This window comes from Phacochoerus africanus, chromosome 2 (assembly GCF_016906955.1).
Source record: "Phacochoerus africanus isolate WHEZ1 chromosome 2, ROS_Pafr_v1, whole genome shotgun sequence".
Lineage (NCBI taxonomy): Eukaryota > Metazoa > Chordata > Mammalia > Artiodactyla > Suidae > Phacochoerus > Phacochoerus africanus.
In genome coordinates, this window is record NC_062545.1 from 104,464,044 (window position 1) to 104,486,702 (window position 22,659).

The window sequence follows — 22,659 nt, forward strand, 5'->3', positions numbered from 1 at the left end:
AGATGAGGGTATGCCAAAAGTTTTTATTTTTTTCATGATTGCCATTGAATTTTCTAGAGAAATAGCTATTTTTTTATATTAGGCTTCATTAATTCACTAATTTCATTAATAGTTAGTGAATGCTTCTTTGTGCAAAGCCCATTGCTAAAATTTTCTTTTTAATTTTTATTGCAATGTAGTTGACTTACAATGTTGTGCTAGTTTGAAGTTTACAGCAAAGTGATTCAGTTATACACACATATAAATATACATATTCTTTTGTTAACATTCTTTTCCATTATAGGTTATTACAAAATATTAAGTGCAATCCCCTCGGCTATATAATAAGTCCTTGTTGGCTGTCTATTTTGTATGTAGTAGTGTGTATATTTTTTATTTTATGTTTTATGTACATATGTATGACTTGGTCACTATGCTGTACAGCAGAAATTGACACAACATTGTCAATCAACTATATGTTAATCAAAATAACCTTGTTGTTATTTAATTTTCCTCTGATAATAGTCTAATGTATAGTTATTATTATCTCCATTTTCAGAGGATGAAGGTAAGGCTTAGCAAAGTTAAGAGCTTTCCCCAGGTTGATATTTGAACATTAATTTATTCATCCATTCATATGCTCATGTCTGAGAAGCATTGTGATACATACTAGAGATTCAGCAATGACTAAGACTGCCACAACCTGGCTTATTAGTATTTTCACTGAACATGGACTTGTAAGTAATTATAATAAAGTGTGATTGATATTGTAATAAGGAAAACTGTTTCTCTCCATCTCTTATCTGAGTTTCTCTTCCCTGGAAAATATCTAAGACTCTGGCCTCAGTTTTCTTTCCAAATAATCAGAGGATAGAATGGATATTTTTCTAAGATCTCTTCCAATAATGGCTACTATCTTATATCTATATAAAATTTAGTTTCACATGTAGGGTTTGCTTAGACTCAATTGTGAGAATCACAAATAAAGCAACACTTGAATAATTATGAGTAACAAATTCCTTGTTAAAGCATTGATTTTGGTTCTTGTTTCCACACTCCATTTGTATCACAAGTCCCTCAGGTAGAGAGGGTAATGTCCCCAAGTCATTCCAAATGCAAACTGTAAATTTGATGAAAGTTTCCAGAGACTTGAATACAGACATCTCTAAAACCTCTTCTCTTTTTTGTGGATTTTCTCCTCTTCTAGTCACAGACCTAAATGACTTAAATGTATCAATAACCATCATTGATACTGTTGCCTTCCACCTCTAGACAGTGACAAATGCAAATGCAGTATTTATTCCTAACACATACATGCATTTCTTTAAGCATCCATTAGAAACAAAAAATGATTTAAAATATTTATATTCACATACCCTTAAGAATGCATCTGTGTCAATCAGATGAGAATCCTAGGTAAGCCACAAAGAATATTGGCAAGAATATGTTTGTCTATCTTAATATGACTGAAAAGTCTGTTTTCCAGTGGTATTAAGGGATAAGTTGGAGTAATTAAATATTAAATCTGAGATGGAAACTTTTGAAAGACACAGAGATATAATCATCACCATGTAAATCACCATTTACATTTATTTGTTCACCTTGTAAAGCACATTTGCATTATAACCCATGGAGATTTATTCAAAACCAAATTCCATATCCTTGATTTGGCTAAAATCAAGATTATGTTATATACTTTGGAAGTATCTGTATATTTCTTATATGAATGAAAATTAATATTTTTTAAATCATTACATCTAATGAGAATTTTCCTCCAAGTCCTATGAATTAAAATAGAAACTTAAGAAAAGGACTTATGAATAAACACACACATAATTAGCATATTTGATCAAGCAAGTCCTCTATGCTGTGACCACATAAAAGACCTCCTGAAGGATCATGTTTGTCCCATTTATCTTCAAGCTTGTAAGTTTGTTTAGAGGTCAAATAGAGAAACCCATAAGTAGAAAACTGAGTGAATGAATAAATGCTCAATCTCAGCTTTCTCTAGCTGCCATTTGTGGTTTTCTTGTTTTTAAAATCATACTGATACTTACTGAATCAATTTCTACTTTCTATTAAGTACCAATTTGAGGAAGTAATAATTGATAGATATATGGCCCATTCTCCCTTCTAATGTGTATTTAAGAGTAAGAGAGAATCAGTTAAAATAGAAATCCATCATATTGTTATCATGACTTAAAAGCATTAAAGCGGTACCTCTATGGTTATCATTATTTGAAAAAACGTATTCTTCCACGGTCATTTAACTATCATATTGACTGGTGTACTTAGCTATTTTTGCTTTAGTTTGAAAAATATATGCTCGTTGGAAGTTTTACAATTTCATTCAATACTTGTTTTTTACCACAGTTCATAAAAAGATTATTTTCATTTACATGTATATGTGTGTAGAGTTAATCCAGTTCTAAATGGTATATAATTTGATGTCCTTATTCAAGTTTATATAGAATACATTTCAAGTTGCCACTTTTATGGGTCATGTGTCTAATTTCACTAAGTAATTGAGACTTATTAAATTAGAGTTTAAGAATCAGATAGTTGTTTTGAGATGCTGTCTTTCAGAAATTTAAGTTCATTCACTAAATAAATACTTTATTCAACAAAATTTTGAGTAAATGTTATATACCTGCCATCACACTGGTTGCTAGGAATACAAAGTTGGAAAATGATGGCCACCCCTAAAAATATAGTTTAGTGGGAGAAATAGAGAATGCAAGTAAATTGTTCTTAAAACAAGAAGTATGGAGTGCCGTTACCTTACATAATAGAGAAACACTAATGTTCCAGTTTTGAATACCAAGTTGTGGCTAGGAAGAGAGAAGAGAATGCCAGGAGGCAAGAACCACATCATCAAAATATAGAGAAAAGAGAGAGCAAAGCTTTTCAGGAAACAGCACATATTCTGTTTAACTGGGTCACAGGAAATGTTGGAGAAGAAACTGGAAGGAAGGATGATAAACTGAAGGAAGAAAAGATAAAGTAGAATGTCCACCATTAATCCTGGAGAGGACTGTTCATAAGCTACTAGTAAAGCAGTATCAGTAGGGATTCAGAAATGAGGATGAGTGGGGGGGATATTAAGGGCAGGTCTTGGAGACATATCAGATGTGATATAGGAGGCAGGGGATGGAGTCCAGATTCAGTAGAGGGTAGGTAATGACACATCTTGCTGAGATTAGGAGCGGGGTAGGGTCGTTATTGTGTTCAAAATAAATTACACATTTTAAAAGATAGTTTCCCATAACATTGCATATTTTCAAGATTAATTATTTGCTTCATTCAAAGGTAAAAGTATTGGTAACTAATTTAATTCGTTAATTAATGTCTTAAGGCAAACTAAATTATGAACAGCTGTACATTTTTAACAGAATAAATTGGTATTAAATTATTGTAAAAGTTTTTTGAAATATTGATAACAAAACACTAAGTAAGAGTTGAGATGGTCTGAAATGTCTAACTGTATGTGACGGAGAACATAGGAGAAATTGAAGTGGCCGTTTTGATTGTCACGTCTACTTTATTCAGTTCTCATCATGTCTGAGTGCCAAACAGTAGATTGAATTGTTGAATTATAAATCTGCTTTGGGTACTAGGTTGACTAAAATAACTGGCCCATTCACTGGAACTCTGATTTCAGTTTTCTTAATGGCCTAATTGAATTGATCAATTGGTAATTCAATCTGTTGTTCATTCATTTAACTATTATTAGATGACTCTGGGTCCTGGATAGACTTGAATTAAATATCTGCAATTAGAGACACTGACTTCTAATGGAGCAAATTGGACTAAAACATATTTTGAATGATTTTTCTCTGTAATACTTATTTTTTTTATTGAAATAAGGTGGGTTTTTATTGTTTTGTTTTGTCTTTTTAGGGCCACACCTGCAGCATATGGAGGTTCCCAGGCTACAGGTCTAATTGAAGCATAGCTGCCAGCCACTCCAGATCTGAGCCGCATTTGTGGACAGCTCATGGCAATGCTGGATCTGTAACCCACTGAGCAAGGCCAGGGATCAGACCTGCAACCTCATGGTTCCTAGTCAGATTCGTTTCCACTGCGCCACAATGGGAACTCCTGAAATAAATTTTAAATAGAAACCATTCCATAATGTATATTATTTAAAAGGAAAATTATGCTTTTAGTTTTAAAAGAGTCTCACCTTTTGCTCATCACTAAGAATTTATTATTAACTGATGGGTGTGTTAAGCTTTATTGTTTGACAAAATATGACATGTTTCGAAGTTAATTACACTTTGATACCATTTATTTTTATAATTTCTGCAGAATAATGATCTGTAAGGGAAAACATAGGAGACATCCTTTGTTTTGAAATTTACCATTGACCCAGACAGCTCATGAAGGCGTATAATTAACATAATGCAGGGAATGGTAAGTTTAGGTAAACATATCCATTTCTAAATCAACACAGACAAGGAATATATCAATTCTAAGTGGACAATTTGCAACATCTTCATAGAGACTATTACTTTTCTCAATCATCAAGAGAGAACCATTTGTAGAATGATAACAGTGGATGATAAATCTGGAGTTAGAAGCTGAATCTACCTTGAGTCCCACATCTAGGAATTTACACTTGATTCTATTCGCTTTATTCATGGTTGGGGAGCCTTGGAGATTTTTGAGCAATGACTGCAATAGCATACACATTCATTAAAACAGAAGCAGAGAAGTGAAGCACAAATAAGATTAACATATTACTTGATATTTTTGTATTGTACTTAATGTTTCTCCCTGCATTGAAGGATTTTCCCTGGTATCCTTTTTTTTTTTTTTTTTGGTAGTTTTGAATAAAACTATTTCCTATGCAGTTACAAGAACACTCATACCCTTTCATCAATCTAAGTTGGGTAAAATGATTTCTTGTGCTTCTTTTTTATATGCGCTTGGAAAAGAATAAAGTAGAAGACCGTATTATATTTAAACCATGTGAAATTCATGTTTCCTAAATATTACATCAGATTTAATCCAGATTGTATGAAGTGGTTAGCATGTGGACTATGCATACATTTCCATGGATCTGGTTCATATTGAGTTAATATTGATCAAATAATGAATATTTAAAATTCCCAGTTTGAACTATCATTATTAATAAAAGTTGTTAAAAGCATGGAGTCTGATATAAAAGTACAAATCTCAGTTGTACTGCTTGCGAGTTCTGCAATTAGAATACATTACTTAATCTAAGTATCAATTTATTAACCTTCTAAAATATAGAGAGCAATATCAAATGTTTCATTGAGTGGTTCAGAGACTTCAGTTTTATAGGCCAAGTACAATGCCTGGAATTATTATGTCCTTAGTCAACAATCACAATTTCTTTGGCATCTTAGGAATTCTCATTTTAAAGATTTTGATTCTCATGTCAAGATTTTTCTGATAATACATTACCTGACTTTGATTCTGGATATCTAAGTATTCATCCACCTACTGGTAGTTAATTACACATGTTTTGTGCTATATATCCATAGTACTCCCTACTTTATGCATTTCCTTTTCACATCTATTAGAGGTCAGAGTACCCTTCAACCATTCCTCTCTAGTAACTCACTGACATGTGATTGGCACTCTTATCTTTCCATCAACATCATTTCTTTGGCTATAGAAAGTATATCACTAGGGAACTAGTTTAGAAATAAGATTTAGCAGATAAATAAAACTTCCTAATATTTGATCTTTATTAGCCATTACCAATTCTTTTAATCTTCTAAAATCCCAGTTTCCTTATCTGTTAAGAGATTGGACAAGATTAGCCTTTCCAAATCTTCTCACTACCAAGAATCTCTTTTATTATTTTATGCACATTCATCTCAAACCATTCTTTTATAATTACAATGTTTAAGAGTAGAAGTTTTCAGAGTTCCTGTTGTGGTGCAGTGGAAACGAATCTGACTAGGAACCATGAGGTTGTGAGTTCGATCCCTGGCCTTGCTCAGTGGGTTAAGGATCTGGCATTGCTGTGGCTGTGGTGTAGGCTGGCAGCTATATCTCCGATTGGACCCCTAGCCTGAGAAACCCCATATGCCGCAGGTGTAGCACTACAAAGCCAAAAAAAAAAAGAGTGGAAGTTTTCTGGATAAATTCTAATTATTGAGAACCATAAGGCCATGATGAAGCACAATAATTAGGGGTCAAAAATCAATCTCATAATATAGTAGATTTTTCTACTTTTTTGTTAATTCAAAAACAGTTTTGGAGTTCCCATCGTGGCGTAGTGGTTAACGAACCCGACTAAGAACCATGAGGTTGCGGGTTTGATCCTTGCCCTTGCTCAGTGGGTTAACGATCCGGCGTTGCCGTGAGCTGTGGTGTAGGTTGCAGACGCGGCTCGGATCCAGCGTTGCTGTGGCTCTGGCGCAGGCTGGTGGCTACAGCTCCGATTCAACCCCTAGCCTGGGAATCTCCATATGCCACAAGAGCGGCCCAAGAAAATGGCAAAAGAACAACAACAACAACAAAAAAAGACAAAAACAGTTTTAAGTCAGTTTATATTGTTACACAAGCAGACCAAAAAAAAAAAAAAAAAGGTCCTTTTTTTGGTATGCAACTGACTGAGGCTAGACAGCGAACTGACCAAGTTCCTGTCTTGATTTGCCCCCATGGATGATATGATAACAGTATCCTCTCCTTTATTGGAGTCTAAGCTGGGCAGAGCTCAGAAACCAATGGACAATCATGCTGTATAAATTATATGCTTTAGTCATTTTAGGTTAGATCTTTTTTTAAATATTTTAGTTATTTTCCCAATACATTTTTGTTCTTCTGTACAGCATGATGACCTAGTTACACATACATGTATACATTCTTCTTTCTTACATTATCATGCTTCATCATAACTGTCTAGACATAGTTCCCAGTGCTATAAAGCAGGATCTCATTGCTAATCCATTCCAAAAGCAATAGTTTGCTTCTATTAACCCCAAGCTCCCAATCCACCCCACTCCCTCCCCCTCCCCCTTGGAAACCACATCTGTTCTCCAAGTCCATGATTTTCTTCTCTGTGGAAAGGTTCATTTGTGCTGTATATTAGATTTCAGATATAAGTGATAGATGGTATGTCTTTCTCTTTCTGACCTATTTCACTCAGTATGAGAGTCTTTAGTTCCATCCATGTTGCTGCAAATGGCATTATTTTGTTATTTTTTATGGCTGAGTAGTATTCCATTGTGCATATATATCACATCTTCCTAATCCAATCATCTTTTAACCAATGCAAGATGACTGAGGTGACCAGAGTTTCACATGGAGTGGTTGAAATACCATTCAGGTGCAACAAAGTCTCACATGTTAGGAAATCTCAGCTGACTTCTTTGGGTATATAAAACAATGCACAGACAAAGGAACAAGTCTTTATGTTCCAGTGCTACTTTGGGGGTGATCAGCAAGGTTTAGTATTCCAAGTTGGAAGTACTTGGAATACTGGGTGGGTCTTTTTCTTGCCACTGATATTGACATTTGGCCTCGACAATAGGCATTTTTGGCATTTTTCTTATCATGTCTATCATTCTAATGTTACTACTGATCTCTCCTTCACCAAATCCACTGGTTTTTCTATGGTCATCCTTGACCTTGAGGGAGGTTAGATATCCATTATAGTATCTTAACTTTCATTCTCTAAAAGGTTGATGTTTCACATGAGGTCAAAAGTCAAAACAATATGCTTGAAAATGAAAGAGCCTGTCTCTTCCTAAGAGTCTATTGGGCTGACTTATGGTCAGGTCTGCATTTACTATGAATATGACACTTAGTAGCCCTGGGTGGGTGACTGAAGGGTCAGTAATCTTCCATCACTTACATACATAGAAGAGGCTTTCTCCAGGTGTGTGTGGAATCCAAATCCATACACAATTGAGTGCAGAAGTGACAGAAATTACTGAAAGAAGTGGTAGAACTTCCTTCTCTGGGCCACTTTATTCCTTGAGCATAAAAAAAGACATACTTAGTCATGACTTATGAGCACAGCTTCATTGATTCAACATTGGACAAACAGGAAATATTCTGAATACTGACGGTTCTTGATCAAAAACAAGCGTTAGAGCGACAAATCCATTAATTTTTCTGAAAAGTTTTAAGTGCTGCTTAGGTCCCCTAAACTAAATTTGGCACATAATAATGGCAACATTAGTTTTCTGGGATTCTACTGTCAGCTGTAGATTTTTTTTAAAAAAAAGTATTCTATAAAAGAAAAATCACTTCCTTCAGATCTGCTATAAAATGAAACTGATAGACTCAAAATTTGCCTGTGAGACAGAAGGGAAATATAGCCACATGCCAATGATAAGAATAGACACTCCCTGTCTTCTTCCAAGCTCTAGCTACAAATAGAAATATGTGTGTGTACATGGAGACATAAAGAGGAAATATGAGCAGATGTAGGAATATTTACAGAAAAAGTGCTATTTTTAGTACTGAATTGGTAAGCGAGGAAGGAAAGTAATGGAATCGTAGAGCTTCTGAGAAATGGCTCCCTTCTGCCTCTCTCTACAAAGCTCCTTTTGGCCAGATGGAGTTTTTCATTTTTTATTAAATAAATGTTGATTCCTGTGATCTGCATGGATTAGGCTTGTTTTTTAATAAAAGACACTTTAAACACAGAGTTAGAAGGAGTTTTGTGGAATGTTTTGCTTAGAGCACATATGATGGTGCCTACCGGTGTTTGAAAACACATGGTGTCTTCTGACTTTCCTAAGACAGAACCAGATGGGAGATGGCTGAGGAGCCAGCAGGTGGACAGGTTAGCTTGAAACTGAGGATATCAAGGAAACTAGCTCTGCTAAGTTAAATTAATTTGTAATGCTTATGCTTTGGAAGAAATCAAAGAGAATATCTCATGCTATTCTACAGTGCCCTTTTGTTTCCAGTTGGAAAAGTGTTTGCTATTCCATTGAGGTAGAAATTTAAGAACACTAGATTATACAATGAGAAAAAAAAAAGGTTTTGTATCCAGAAAGCACACAAGTTAAAAGCATGTACTACTCATTTTAAGGAAGACAGTTATTAAATTGAGAAAACTAGTATTTTTTTGTTGTTGCTGACACAGATGCCAACAGTCCATAATTAAGTTTCTCTATACCTTAGTTATTCTTTAGATTTTGCCACCAAAGTTGAGTGTTATTACTAAACAATAGTTTAGGAAAATGGCCATATTAAAAAAGAAAAATCATTGTCCTTACTCTTGAGCACAGAGAACTCTACCCAATATTCTGTGATAATCTACATGGAAAGAAGAATCTGAATGACAATGGATGTGTATACATATATAACTGAATGACCTTGTTTTACAACAGAAATTATTACAACCTTGTAAATCAACTATACTGAAATAAAGCATTTAAAGCATTTAAAAAAATAGATTTTTCGGAGTTCCCGTCGTGGAGCAGTGGTTAACGAATCCGAGTAGAAACCATGAGGTTGCGGGTTCGGTCCCTGCCCTTGCTCAGTGGGTTAACGATCCGACGTTGCCCTGAGCTGTGGTGTAGGTTGCAGACGCGGCTCAGATCCCGCGTTGCTGTGGCTCTGGCGTAGGCCGGTGGCTACAGCTCCGATTCAACCCCTAGCCTGGGAACCTCCATATGCCGTGGGAGCGGCCCAAGAAATAGCAACAACAACAACAAAAAAAAAGACAAAAGACAAAAAAATAATAATAATAAAAAAAATAGATTTTTCCAGTGCAAAAAAAAAACCATTGTCATTATATGGTAAGAATGTATTCCAGTTTGCCCAGGATAGTCCTGATCATACAGGATATCTTAGAATAATTGTATTTCATTCTGAAACATATCCAAGGTTGGATAATTTATATATTCAACCTGGTCAGATGTCATAAAGGAAGACAAAATTACATGGCTATGAGGCATTTGGGAAAACTTATGAATGCAGAGAGTCAAATCTAGCTTCTAGCTGGCCTCACAAACTCAGTAAAATTCGGCTAGTGTGAGGTCTAATAGAAACTTTTTTTGGAAATATCTTTAAATTGAAAATATTCTCTCCACTTTCACTAGTGCACTTTCTCCATGACTCTTTGGGTCATGGGCCCTGAAGATGGTTGAGTTCTTATTTCCAAATATATGAAGTGTAGGTTAAATGTGTCAGATTATATGACCCCAGATGCTTTTAAATTTGCAATGGTAGTCTCTTGCTAAAAGACATTGATGGGAAATATTTAAGTTTTGCACTGATTGACTAACTGAAAAATTATAATGAGGAGGAGGAGGAAGAGGAGGTAGAAGGGGAGGGAAAAAAGTGTAATTACTTTGTCAATTTGTACTTTTGCTTAGAAGATGCAAAATTATCCCTTTGTTGAAAAGAAATAGGCTTCTTGAATGTCTCAGAAAACTGGCAGTGTTGAAACTGTGGCTATATCAGTTCTTCAAAATATGGTCCACGAACCCTTGGCATTTCTCTAGATGATCAGGGGATTGGTGAAGTTAAACCTGTTTTAATAAAAATAATACTGATTTTTTTCAGATACGTTTTCACCATGTTGATCTAAAGAAGGTCTTTGATAAAGCAGTGAAAATAATTAGTTTTATTAAATCTCAATCCTTAAATATCTTTTTAATATTGTACCTGTCAAAATGGGGACTACATGGGAGTTCCTTGGTGGTCTTAGTGTTTAAGATTTGGTGCTTTCACTGCTAAGGCCTGGGTTCAATCCCTGACCTGGAATTGGACATCCCACATCAAGGCACTGCAGGCCAAAGCCAAAAATAAAGGGGGGATGGGATTCACATTGAGAATATCAATGTGCAGTGTTTTTTGAGGGGTAAATATTTCTATAATCATTTGTATTTCGAGATGAGTAAGCTGCTTTTTTATGGAACATCATTCTTACTTGAAAGGACAATCAACAGGAAAACTATAGCTATTCAGACTTGAGTACTAGTTAGACATTTTCTAAAAAAAAAAAAAAGAAAAGAAAAAAAATGGAGTGAGTCAGTCAGTTCAAGGAAAACAGCATTTGCTGCCAAGGATGAAATTCAAGCTATTAAGTTAAAATTAGAAATTTTGAAAACTTGTATCTGTCATGAGGATCTTGACAGCTTTGCAACAGGAAAAAGCCCTTCTGATGGGACTAGTTGTGATAGTAAAAAATAAGATTTTTTTGATACAGTATAATAAAATGTGTCAACATTTGGAAGATCTGTCTAATTCAGCATATTATTCCAAATGACCATTGATTGATGTGACAGAATCAAGCATGGGTAAGAGATATATTCAAAACTCTAGATAGACCAATGGATTTTTGTATAACATAGCATAAAATGTTTATTGATATGTTGTCAGATTTCACAGTACAATTAACTTTCAGGAAACTACTTATTGAATTTTGATGTAGTCCCATAAGATGAACTCTACAATGATCTGAAAAGGCTGTGAAAATACACCTTCCTTTTCCCACCACTTATCTATTCAAGGTCATCATTTTTATGTAATTTAACCAAATCAGCATATCGGAACAAAGGGAATACAGAAAGCAACACATTAGTTTAGTTATTTAACATGAAACCAGTAATTAAAAATTTACAAAAATAGGAGTTTCCATTGTGGCTCAGCAGGTTAAGGACAGGTTGTATCCCTGAGGATGTGTATTCAATCCCTGGCCTCGCTCAGTGTCTTAAAGATCTGACATTGCCATAAGCTGTGTTGTAGATCACAGATGCAGCTCAGATCCAGTGTTGCTGTGGTGTGGGTCTCCAGCTGCAGCTCTGATTTGACTCCAAGCCCAGTAACTTCCATATGCCACAGGAACATCCACTAAAAAAAAATTACAAAAATGTAAAGTATTACTATTCTTCTCACTAACAGTTTTGTATTGGGACGTATAGTTATTTTTTAAAATATTATCTTTGGTGAGGGGTAAATAATTGAAAAAAAATATATTTTAATCTCTTTTTTTATTTTAATGTGGTAACTATGTACAGCTATAACCCTACATAATCAAAAGCTCTTTGGGAGCCCCAGTAATTTGTAAGAATACCAATCATTCCTGAGACTAGTTTGAGATCCACAGTTACATTAGGATTTATTTTCCTGATGACTATAGATCAGTTTTCTCTGACTCAGATGATTAAGTCAAAGTAGGCCAAATTTTCCATTTAAAAATTTATTTTGAAAAGAAAGAAGGAAAGATGGGGGGAGGGAGAAAAAAATAAAGAAATGCATAAGTAAAACTAACACATTGCCCTAACATGTCTCTACAGCTAAATGCAATCTGCCTCTATCAGAGATCAGTATCACTATGACTATTTTCTCTTTATTTGCAGACCACTCTCTTGGTCTTTGAGGAGAATTAGCTGTACTTCACCAGGATGACAGTGAGATCAGATCAGAAAGTGAGGCTAACATTTGCCTCCCAAACAGGAAGAAGCTTAACTGGGTTTTAGTCCAAGTAAATCATGACTGCCTATAAACACTTGTGAAATTGTATTCATTCACTTCCATGAGCATAGTATTAAAGAGGTCTGCTTTTGAACTTTTTAATTTAGGGACTGTACTGAATCTGTAGATTGCTTTGGGTAGTATGGTCATTTTTACAATATTTTTCCAACCCAGGAGCATGGAATATCTCTCCCTTTCTTTATATCTTCTTTAATTTCCTTGGTTAGTGTTTTATAATTCTCAGCATGTAAGTCTTTTACCTCCTTGGTCAGGTGTATTTCCAGGTATTTGATTTTTGGGGGTGCAATTTTAAAAGGCATTGTATTTTTGTATTCCTTTTCTAATAATTCATTGTTCATATACAGAAATGTGACTGATTTCTGAATGTTAATCTTATATCTTGCTACTTTGCTGAATTTGTTAATCAGTTCAAGTAGTTTTTGGGTTGAATCCTTAGAGTTTTCTATATATAGTATCATGTCATCTGCCAACAGTGACAGTTTTTCCTCTTCTCTTCCTATTTGGATGCCTTTTTTTCTTTTGTTTGTCTGATTGCTGTGGTTAGGACTTCCAGTACTATGTTGAATAACAGTGGTGAGAGGTGGACATCCTTGTCTTGTTCAAGATTTTAGTGGGAAGGCTTTCAGCTTTTCTCCATTGAGCATTATATTTGCTGTGGTTTTGTCATAAATGGCTTTGATTATGTTAAGGTATGTTCCCTCTATACCCACTTTGGTAAGAGTTTTGATCATGAATGGATGTTAGACTTTGTCAAATGCTTTTTCTGCATCTATTTTTTTTTTTAATTTCAAAATATGATATCAGCAGAAAAATCTTTTTTTCTGGGTTGATTTTGAAGCCATTGACAAATATGTTTTCTAGACTCCAGCATTGCCTTTCCCTCTTATTTTTTTAATTTTAAAACATATTACACATACATAAAAGTATATGAATCATGTGCCAATTTGAAGAATAAAAACAAAATGCCCATTTGTGTGTACCTTTCACCAATGTATGAAATAGAGCGTTTCAAACTAGTATTCAATGGCATGATGAAATCATGTTTATTAATTTCCTGGAAATTTTTTTCTCATATTCTATTAGCTGAGTAACTCTATTTGGATGTGAATAGTCAGTACCCATACAGCAAGAATAAAAGTATGTTTATAAAAAATTACTAATTCCATCATAGGTGAATTAAAATCTATTTAATCAGCAAAAGTCATGGCCTAAAATTTTAAGTTTATTCCTCCCAGGGATTTTTCACCTATGTTATTATAGAGCCTGGAGGGAGAGTTTCATTTGCTCTTATATATGTGTTTTGTGTTTTAGTCATTAACTTTTATAATTTCTTTGTTCTTCATATAATTTTCATCTATTTGGCAACATCAGAGTTTAAAATAACTCTTTACTCTAAAAATATTGTATGTTCTATTTAATAAAAAATTTAGAGAAGTTCCCGTCGTGGCACAGTGGTTGGTGAATCCAACTAGGAACCATGGAGTTGAGGGTTCGATCCCTGCCCTTGCTCAGTGGGTTGATGATCCGGCATTGCCGTGAGCTGTGGTGTAGGTCGCAGACGCAGCTTGGAACCTGCGTTGCTGTGGCTCTGGTGTAGGCTGGCGGCTACAGCTCCGATTGGACCCCTAGCCTGGGAACCTCCCATATGCCGCAGGAGTGGCCCAAGAAATAGCAAAAAGACAAAAAAAATTAAATTAAATTAAATTAAATTTGAAAAAATAAAAATTTAGGAAATACAGAAAAACCTAAAGATGAAAATAAAAACCACCCACAGCTTAATCACACAAAGGTATCCTTGGCAACTATATACCCATTCTCCCCATTTTAACACTTGAAGATATTTCTTGATGCTCTTCCTTTAAAAAAAAAAATTTAGAGGAGGAGAATAAGGTATATGTCAAGTTCAGTAATGTCTCTGTAAATACCAGAATCACCCTAATAGTACAAATCAGAAACCAAAAGTCCAACTAAAACTAACAACAACCAAAAAGTTACTTGGTATTTTAAATGGCTAGATGGATTTCATTTTGTTTTGGTTTTCATGGGTATGTCTCAGGTTTTATACATACATATACATACATACATATATATATATATATAAATATAATTGCATATATGTGTATATATATGTAAAACTGTATATATATACATACATATGTTTAAGCTGTATATATACATGTATTTATGTATAATCTGTATATATGTATAAGCTGTATAACAAACCACTCCAAAAGGTAGTGACTTAAAATGAGAAATAAGCATAGTCTTGCCATAGCTAACAATCTGGCTCCAAGATATTTACGGAATTGAGTTGCAAAGTTTTGTCTAAACAAAAATCTGTAAGTAGACCTTTATGGTGTATTTGTTCATAGTTACCAAAACTGGAAGCAATAAAAGTATCTTTCAATAGACAAATGAACAAACAGACTTTAGTACACCTATACAATGGAAAAATATCCAGCAATAAAAATAAATAAGCTTTTAATCATAAAAAGGTATGTAAGGGAGTTCCCATTGTGGCTCAGAAGGTTAAGAACACGACTAGTATCCATGAAGATGTGGGTTTGGTCCCTGGCTTTGCTCAGTGGGTTAAGGATCAGGTGTTGCCATGAGCTGTGCTGTAGGTCGCAGATGCAGCTGGAATCCTGCATTGCTGTGGCTGTGGTGTAGGCTGGCAGCTGCAGCTCCAATTCAGCCCCTACCTGGGACTTCCATTGGCTGTGCGTGTGTCCCTAAAAGGACAAAAAAAAAAAAAAAAGAGGTATAGAAGAACCCCAAATGCATATGAGTAGGCCAAAGAAGATCTATCTGGAAAGTCTACATACTGTAAAATTACAGCTTTTTGATATTCTGGAAAAGATACTATTGAAATAGTGACAAGACTATTGATCGCCTGTAGTTTGAGATGTAGATAGTAAGTGAAGGATAAACAAGTGAAACTCAGTGGGATTTGTTTGAGGGAGGGAACTATTCTACATGCTTCCATAATGTTGGATATATAATGTTGTATATTTGACAAATCCATAGAACTGTACAACACAAAGAGTGAACTTCAATGTATGGACTGTGGTTGATAATAATGCATCAGTATCACTATACTCATTTTAATGAATGTACCAATCTAATGTAGGATGTCAATAATAGAAAAAATTGAATGTCAGAAATGGGGAACTAATATGTGGGAAGTCTCTGTACTATTTGTTCATTTTTTTTGTAAATTAAAATATGGAAATAACAAAATTTTTGAAAATAACCACTTTGTATTGCACAACTTTGTTTCTGATAAAAGAAATGTAATTGTTGGAGTTAAAATTTTAGCTCTTCCATGGGTAAATAAGTAGTATTGCACATAAGTTGCAAGATAAATTTTCTTTTAGTTGGAACATAAAATTACATAGATATTATTTGATATTTTCTGTGAGAATAATACCACACAGTATATGGTTATTATAGTAGTGTAGTATGATACATATCTGTAGCTGAAACATTTCTGCTGAAAAACAGGTGGTGAAAATCAGCCATTCAGATAGATAGGCATTATAAAGAGAGCTATTTATAAATGTACATTTTGTGAAACTGTTCATTTCAGGAATTTTATGTTTAAGCCACATTTTTCTTCGAAACATTTCCATTCTTTTGAAAAGTCATTTTCAGGAAAGGAATTGGTAGTTCCCATTGTGGATCAGCAGTAATGAACCCCACTAGTATCCATGAGGACGTGGGTTCGATCCCTGGCCTTGCTCAATGGGTTAAGGATACGGCGTTGCTGTGAGCTGTGGTGTAGATTGCAGACTGGGCTCAGATATGATGTTGCTCTGGCTGTGGCATAGGCTGGCAGCTACAGCTCTGATTTGACCCCGAGCCTGGGAAATTCCATATGCCTCAGGTGTGCCCCCCCCCCAAAAAAAAAAAGGAGGAAATGAAACATATTACCAGCAATTTTGAAAAGTTTGGAGACATTTTATTTACAATATTGGTTTAATAAAAATTAACACGTTTTGAAAAGTCTTTCAATATTTCCATTGTGAAGAGTATTTATTTTTGTTGCTGTCACAACTGGAAACATATGTGAGAAGACTGAGAAAGTGTGAATTTCTCTTTCTTCACACAAAGAGTACTTTAGATGACAATTACTATTCTAGCTATTAACTAGAGAATTGGTGTTCTTTTATTAATCTGTAATCAGCCTATGTGGAATTGGGTCAGGCAAAGTAAATTAACATCAGTGTTAAATAGTGTCCCAGAGGAGTTTCCTTCATGGCTCAGTGGTAACGAACCCGACTGGTATCCATGAGGATGCAGGTTCTATCCCTGGTCTTGATCAGTGGGTCGGGAATCCACCAGTGCCATGACCTGTGGTGTAGGTACAGACATGGCTCAGAGCTGATGTTGCTGTGGCTGTGGTGTAGGCCAGCAGCTACAGCTCAGATTCAACCTCTACCCTGGGAAATTCCATGTCCTGTGGGTGTGACCCTAAAAAAATAAAATGTGTCCCAGAGCTTCTCCCCACCTCACTTCCTCTCTGATCATGACCATGGACCACAGTATTATTACCCAGATACATTTAACCTCCTTTGTTATTTCTTCATTCATTCCAGTCCTAGTGTTGAGGCATCTTATCTTAAAGAAATGAGTTTTTTGAGTCATAGTAATTCAGTCAGCAGATCAGGTCAGAGGTTATTATACAATTGGAAAGACTTTCTCCAAGCTACCCTCACTATAAAACTACTGCTGGTATGCCTGAGACATTAGGAGGGGGATTTATATGGAAGGTGAAAGAGAAGCTCTTAACTCTCACAGAAATTTCTCCTGACAGTGTTGAACCCTGGGCTTAGGATTCCATGAATATTTTTGCTTATTCCACCTGCTAATAATCTTAGAAGTTTTGGATCAAATGAGTTCTCAGGTCAATAGAATGAGTCATTATATTGGATAAGACACTTTTTCAGTTACCTGCTAGAAAAATGAATAATGTTGGAGTTCCCTGGTGGCCTAGTGGTTAAGGACTTGGCATTGTCACTGCCGTGGCTCAGTTTCGATCCCTGGTTCAAGAACTTTTATGTGCCATGGTGTGGAAAAGTCAAATAAAATAAATAAAATACTACATCATATACCTATTTTTGAGAATAATATGATATAGATAGAACCAGGAAAAGCATTGGGTGAATAAAAAGGATGTTCCTCATTTACCCAAAATCTCAGCTCTAGGGACAAACATATTCTTTGCAAAGTTTTTAAAAATTAAAAATAAACAGCTTGGAAATAGCCAAACTTATTGTTATAAAAAACAAACTTTAGTGTAACTCCCATTTCGAAGATGACTTGGTATTTCTCAGAGCCTACTGGAGTCTACTCCTCAGTAGTTACATGTTATTTACCATAGTTCTAACATGCTTTTTAATCTTATTTCCCAAAACACAGAAGCAACACACAAAGTAGAAGGAAGTGGAATAGGTATTAGCGACAGGCAAACTAAAAATATCAAAAAGCTTCCGGCATAACATTTAGAAAAAGTACTTATACAATCATGTCCTTTAATGATGATAAGTCATCAAGTCCTGTAGCCCATAAGAGTGATGTGTAGTCTCAAACTTTTCCCTTTGCCTTGTACCATGATATTATCAGCAGCTAAGAATATTCTAATGTCATCATGCTAGAGAAAAGGCATAGAAAAACTCTTCTAGGAGTCTGTTTTGTTAAGTTTCATTGACATCTTTCCATTTTTGTTTCCTTCCTCTTCATCACAGTGTCTTGTTAGAAAAAAAATGGTTCCAGCTACATCATTTTTCTTTGCATTGTTTTTCATAAAAGATGCAATCCTGTGTTTTTTCCCCACAGATCCAGGACTGCACAGGCAGCTGTATTTTCTGCAAAGACCATCCAATATAGTAGCCATTGAAGGAAAGGATGCCATCCTGGAATGTTGTGTTTCTGGGTATCCTCCCCCAAGTTTTACCTGGTTACGAGGAGAGGAAGTCATCCAACTCAGGTATTATAAATTTAGGGCTTTTGTGAAGTGTATGTTTATCTGTCTTTAAATGGACATAAATACCTAATAATACCAGAGTTTATGTTAATAATTGAATATTCTTTCCACGTGCCTTAGCATTAGACTGTATATCAAACACATTTACCCACTGGGCTAAAGGAATGAGGGAACAGAGTAAAAAAATCCATTGAATTCCATTCTAAAAGGAAATTTTGAAAGCCAGAGTCGCCCTTAAAATTGTCCTACCCAAAGAGCCTTTAGTAAAGATACTTTGGAAAATCTCATCCTAATGAAGTGGTATGGAAAGTGAAATATTTCTTAAGAAACCGTTTCCTGAATACAAATAGATTGCATACCATTATAGAGTCTATATATGCTTTTTAGGGCTGCACCTGCAGCATATGGAAGTTCTCAGGCGAGGGGTCGAATTGGAGGTACAGTTGCCAGCCTATGCCACAGCCACGGCAACGTGGGATCTGAGCCACATCTTTGACTTACACCACAGCTCATGGCAACACCAGATCCCCGACCCACTGAGTGAACCCATGGAGTTAAACCTGCATCTTCGTGGATACTAGTCGGATTTGTTTCAGCTGCACCATTACGGGAACTACCTCTACAATTTTTTTAAGCTCCAACTATATCTCTAACCATCCCAAGTATAACAAATATTCAAGATCAGACAGAATAACTTGGCTGTCTTTAAATTACAAGGTATTGATGTTAAGGCATAGTTACAAACTAAACTCTTAATAGAATGGAACACTTAGTCTGAAACATTTTGATGAAAATAGATTGGATTTCACTTAAATTAATTTCATGATTTTGAGGGCTGATGTGCTCCTTTTTAACCCTTTTTACTACGATGAGATAGGTTCATAGGCAATAAGTTAATTTTTCAATTACATCTACTTTAAATCCTCATTTATATAACAATAAGACTTGGTGTGGTATCACAATAATTCTAAGACTATTAAAGCATGCAATAAATCCAGTTGCAGCTTCAGCATGTGGAGACAGGCTTTCTGAATACATCCAGGCATTCACAGTGTGGTATGATATGTAACTTTGTACAAATTTATTAAAGTGGATGTCAGGACAGGGGACATGGACTTCCACTGTGGGAGAATCTCTTCTCTGGACCTGTGGTTCGTGTATCCAAAATGAGAGCATTGAACCAAATTATCTCCAAGTTTCTTTTCAGTAGTAACATTAGTTCCAAGTTTAATTTACTTAATTTCTTTGATCACAGATCACAGTCTTCCAATGAGAGTGGAAAAAAAAATGCTTGAAGGGATTTTTGATCAATACATACAGTGTTATCAAGCTCCCATGAAATAGAGGCACCTCCAAAATTTTATAAATTGAGATTTTGTGAAGTTCGTTTAAACCTTTGAATACCTTGCCTGTTATACACCTATGTAATCTACTCTCTAATGTTTACACCTGTCTTAACAGGTCCAAAAAGTATTCTTTATTGGGTGGAAGCAACTTGCTTATCTCCAATGTGACAGATGATGACAGTGGAACTTACACCTGTGTTGTCACATATAAAAATGAGAATATTAGTGCCTCTGCAGAGCTCACAGTCTTGGGTAAGTTAATGGTTTGTGATGAGTTTACATTGTACCCTTCAAAATATATGACCATAGTGCTATAAATGTTCACCATTGAATTGTTTCCTATGTTTATTAGTGTGATTCTGCTAAGCCCCACTACTCCCCATATATCCTTGCTCTACATTGATTAGTTGCACAAGAGTTAAATGTCATATCTGAATACTTTCCCATTGATTAAAATCCGGAATCCAGATATACCACTCTTTAGTATAATTATTCCAGTTACATACTGAAATCTACTAAAATCATTATAACAAAAGTGGTAAATAGCAAATGGGAGGCTCCAGAATATCTGGAGGGAAATATATGGAGAAATGAATGGGAGAAATTTTATAAAAAATATGTACTTAAGTAGGAAAGTTATATGTTATTTGGGATGACAGTGTTTCTGACTTTAAATTCAGGTATATTGGCAAAATTTTTGAATTATTATGGAAATACTATAGATGTTATGTTGAAAGTCAACCATTAAAATCGAATAGATCTAAAGAAAACTTGCACAGCATGAATTTAATTTAAAAATTTGAGGCAGGGATAGATTCATTAAAATGAGATAAGCAGGGTCACAGAGTATCATTGCAAACAAAATTGTTACTGTGGTACCTACTCAATCAAACAAAATATTTTATTATTTACTGGATTTCTTTCAGTCAGTTTCATTTGAAACATGTAGTTAGAGAAAGTGCCTTAACATTTGAATTTCAATCACTTTTTCTCTGTAACAATAACAAAAAAATTGTTTATCAGTCTTTGAATTTTTTCCTCTGGAATACGTATTTTTTATGGTTTAAAGAGTCCAGAAAAAATCACAGGCTCTTTAAAAGTTATTCCATAGAAGTGAAAAGGTACAGTATACTAATTATATATGATAACCTATATCATGATATTATTATGCTATCCATTTTGCTTTAAAGTTTGTATTTGACTTTAAAGCTTATTCAGAAAATGCTTTCATCTGCACACAGGTAATAATGTATGTGATGGGTGAGGCAACGGAGTTCTTTGTTCTTTGATCAAACCATAAATATTAAACTAAGAATAGGCAAAGGACTCTAATTATTTGGTTTTAGAGGGAGCATTATTCTAACTAAAACACCCACTATCTTTAAAATGGCAACAATTTAATTCACTCTTATTTTTTGTGGAAGATTTTTGGTGAAACAACTTTCACATTTGTAACATTAAAGTACAGTAACAGAGCAGCTTCCTTAGACATTATCTTATTATGTTTATTGCTGATTGTTAAGGCACACATGATTATGAAATGAGCTAGAATTTATGGTGATCATGACTAAATCTCTAATTGCAAATACTTGAGGTCAAACTTTATATCAAATTAATGCATATATTTAGACAAGTCTTACTTCATTGATATCTAAGAAGTTCTGATTTTTGAGGATATCTAACCAAGAAATATATGTATGGACTTGCCTATATGAACACATTTTGATATTCATGGCATCTTCCTCTTTGTGTTCCTGGGCACATATGTGTGTTCTCCAGTAGCTGAGGGTTATCTTGTTTCCAATTTTTATTTTATAAAAGCAAACAGTGTGTTTATTATTCTTATGCATCTTTGTCATTTATTTGCTTATATTCTTTTTTTTTTGTCTTTTTTGTTGTTGTTGCTGTTGTTGCTATTTCTTGGGCTGCACCCACGGCATATGGAGGTTCCCAGGCTAGGGGTTGAATCGGAGCTGTAGCCGCCGGCCTACGCCAGAGCCACAGCAACGCGGGATCCGAGCCGCGTCTGCAACCTACACCACAGCTCAGGGCAACGCCGGATCGTTAACCCACTGAGCAAGGGCAGGGACCGAACCCGCAACCTCATGGTTCCTAGTCGGATTCGTTAACCACTGTGCCACAACGGGAACTCCTATTTGCTTATATTCTGAGGAAAAGTATCAAAGAAAATTTATACTCTCACCAGCAGGGCAAGAATTTGCCCCTCACAAAAAAAAAAAAAAAGTGTATTTTTCCATTATTTGCCTAACAATTTTAGAAAATTGAATATTTTTTTCCAATTTGCATCCCTATTGAATTCAGATTATTTTTATAGTTTTAGTGAACATATGCATACTATGTTTTGTGACTGGCTCTCAGTCTTTTTGGATCTTTATATGTTTATTGAAGTATTCATCTTTATCTTATTGAATTGAAGGGACTTTTTATATAGGAAGAATAGTAATTATGTTCTGTATGCTCTCTGTGTATTTTGTTGTTTTGGTTTTGTGTTAAATTTTCTATAGGGTACCTGGTCTTACTTTTTATGGATACTAGATTCCTTGCTGTTAGACTTTACATTTTTATTCTGAATGAACCATCCTATTTCTAAATATTGAGTTATAAATTACATGTTGAATATGTAAATTATGAGCTTTATTTAATTTTAAATGCAGATAGAGCCATATTTATATCTTGGTTTTCTTTCTTTCTCTTTTTGAATTCTGTTGGTAACTGGCTATACATTTTAAGGATTCCCCACAGACCTAATATGATTTATAACTACTGTAGAAGGCATGGTTTAATTGAAGATGCAGCTATAATACTGTTTTAACTATTTTACCCAGGCTTTATAATAAGGATTGATGTAATAAAATTCTTTGATATAGTCTTTGGCTATTC

At 34.8% G+C, this 22,659-nt stretch overlaps 1 protein-coding gene across 1 annotated transcript in view; it reads left to right on the forward strand.

The window, feature by feature from the left end:
- Positions 1–22,659, forward strand: part of DCC (DCC netrin 1 receptor) — a 1,209,032-nt gene that overhangs the window by 538,047 nt on the left and 648,326 nt on the right. The window contains exons 4-5 of the mRNA XM_047769428.1: positions 18,265–18,415; positions 19,874–20,010. Of these exons, the coding sequence (XP_047625384.1) occupies positions 18,265–18,415; positions 19,874–20,010 (288 nt within the window). The remainder of the gene's footprint in view (positions 1–18,264; positions 18,416–19,873; positions 20,011–22,659) is intronic.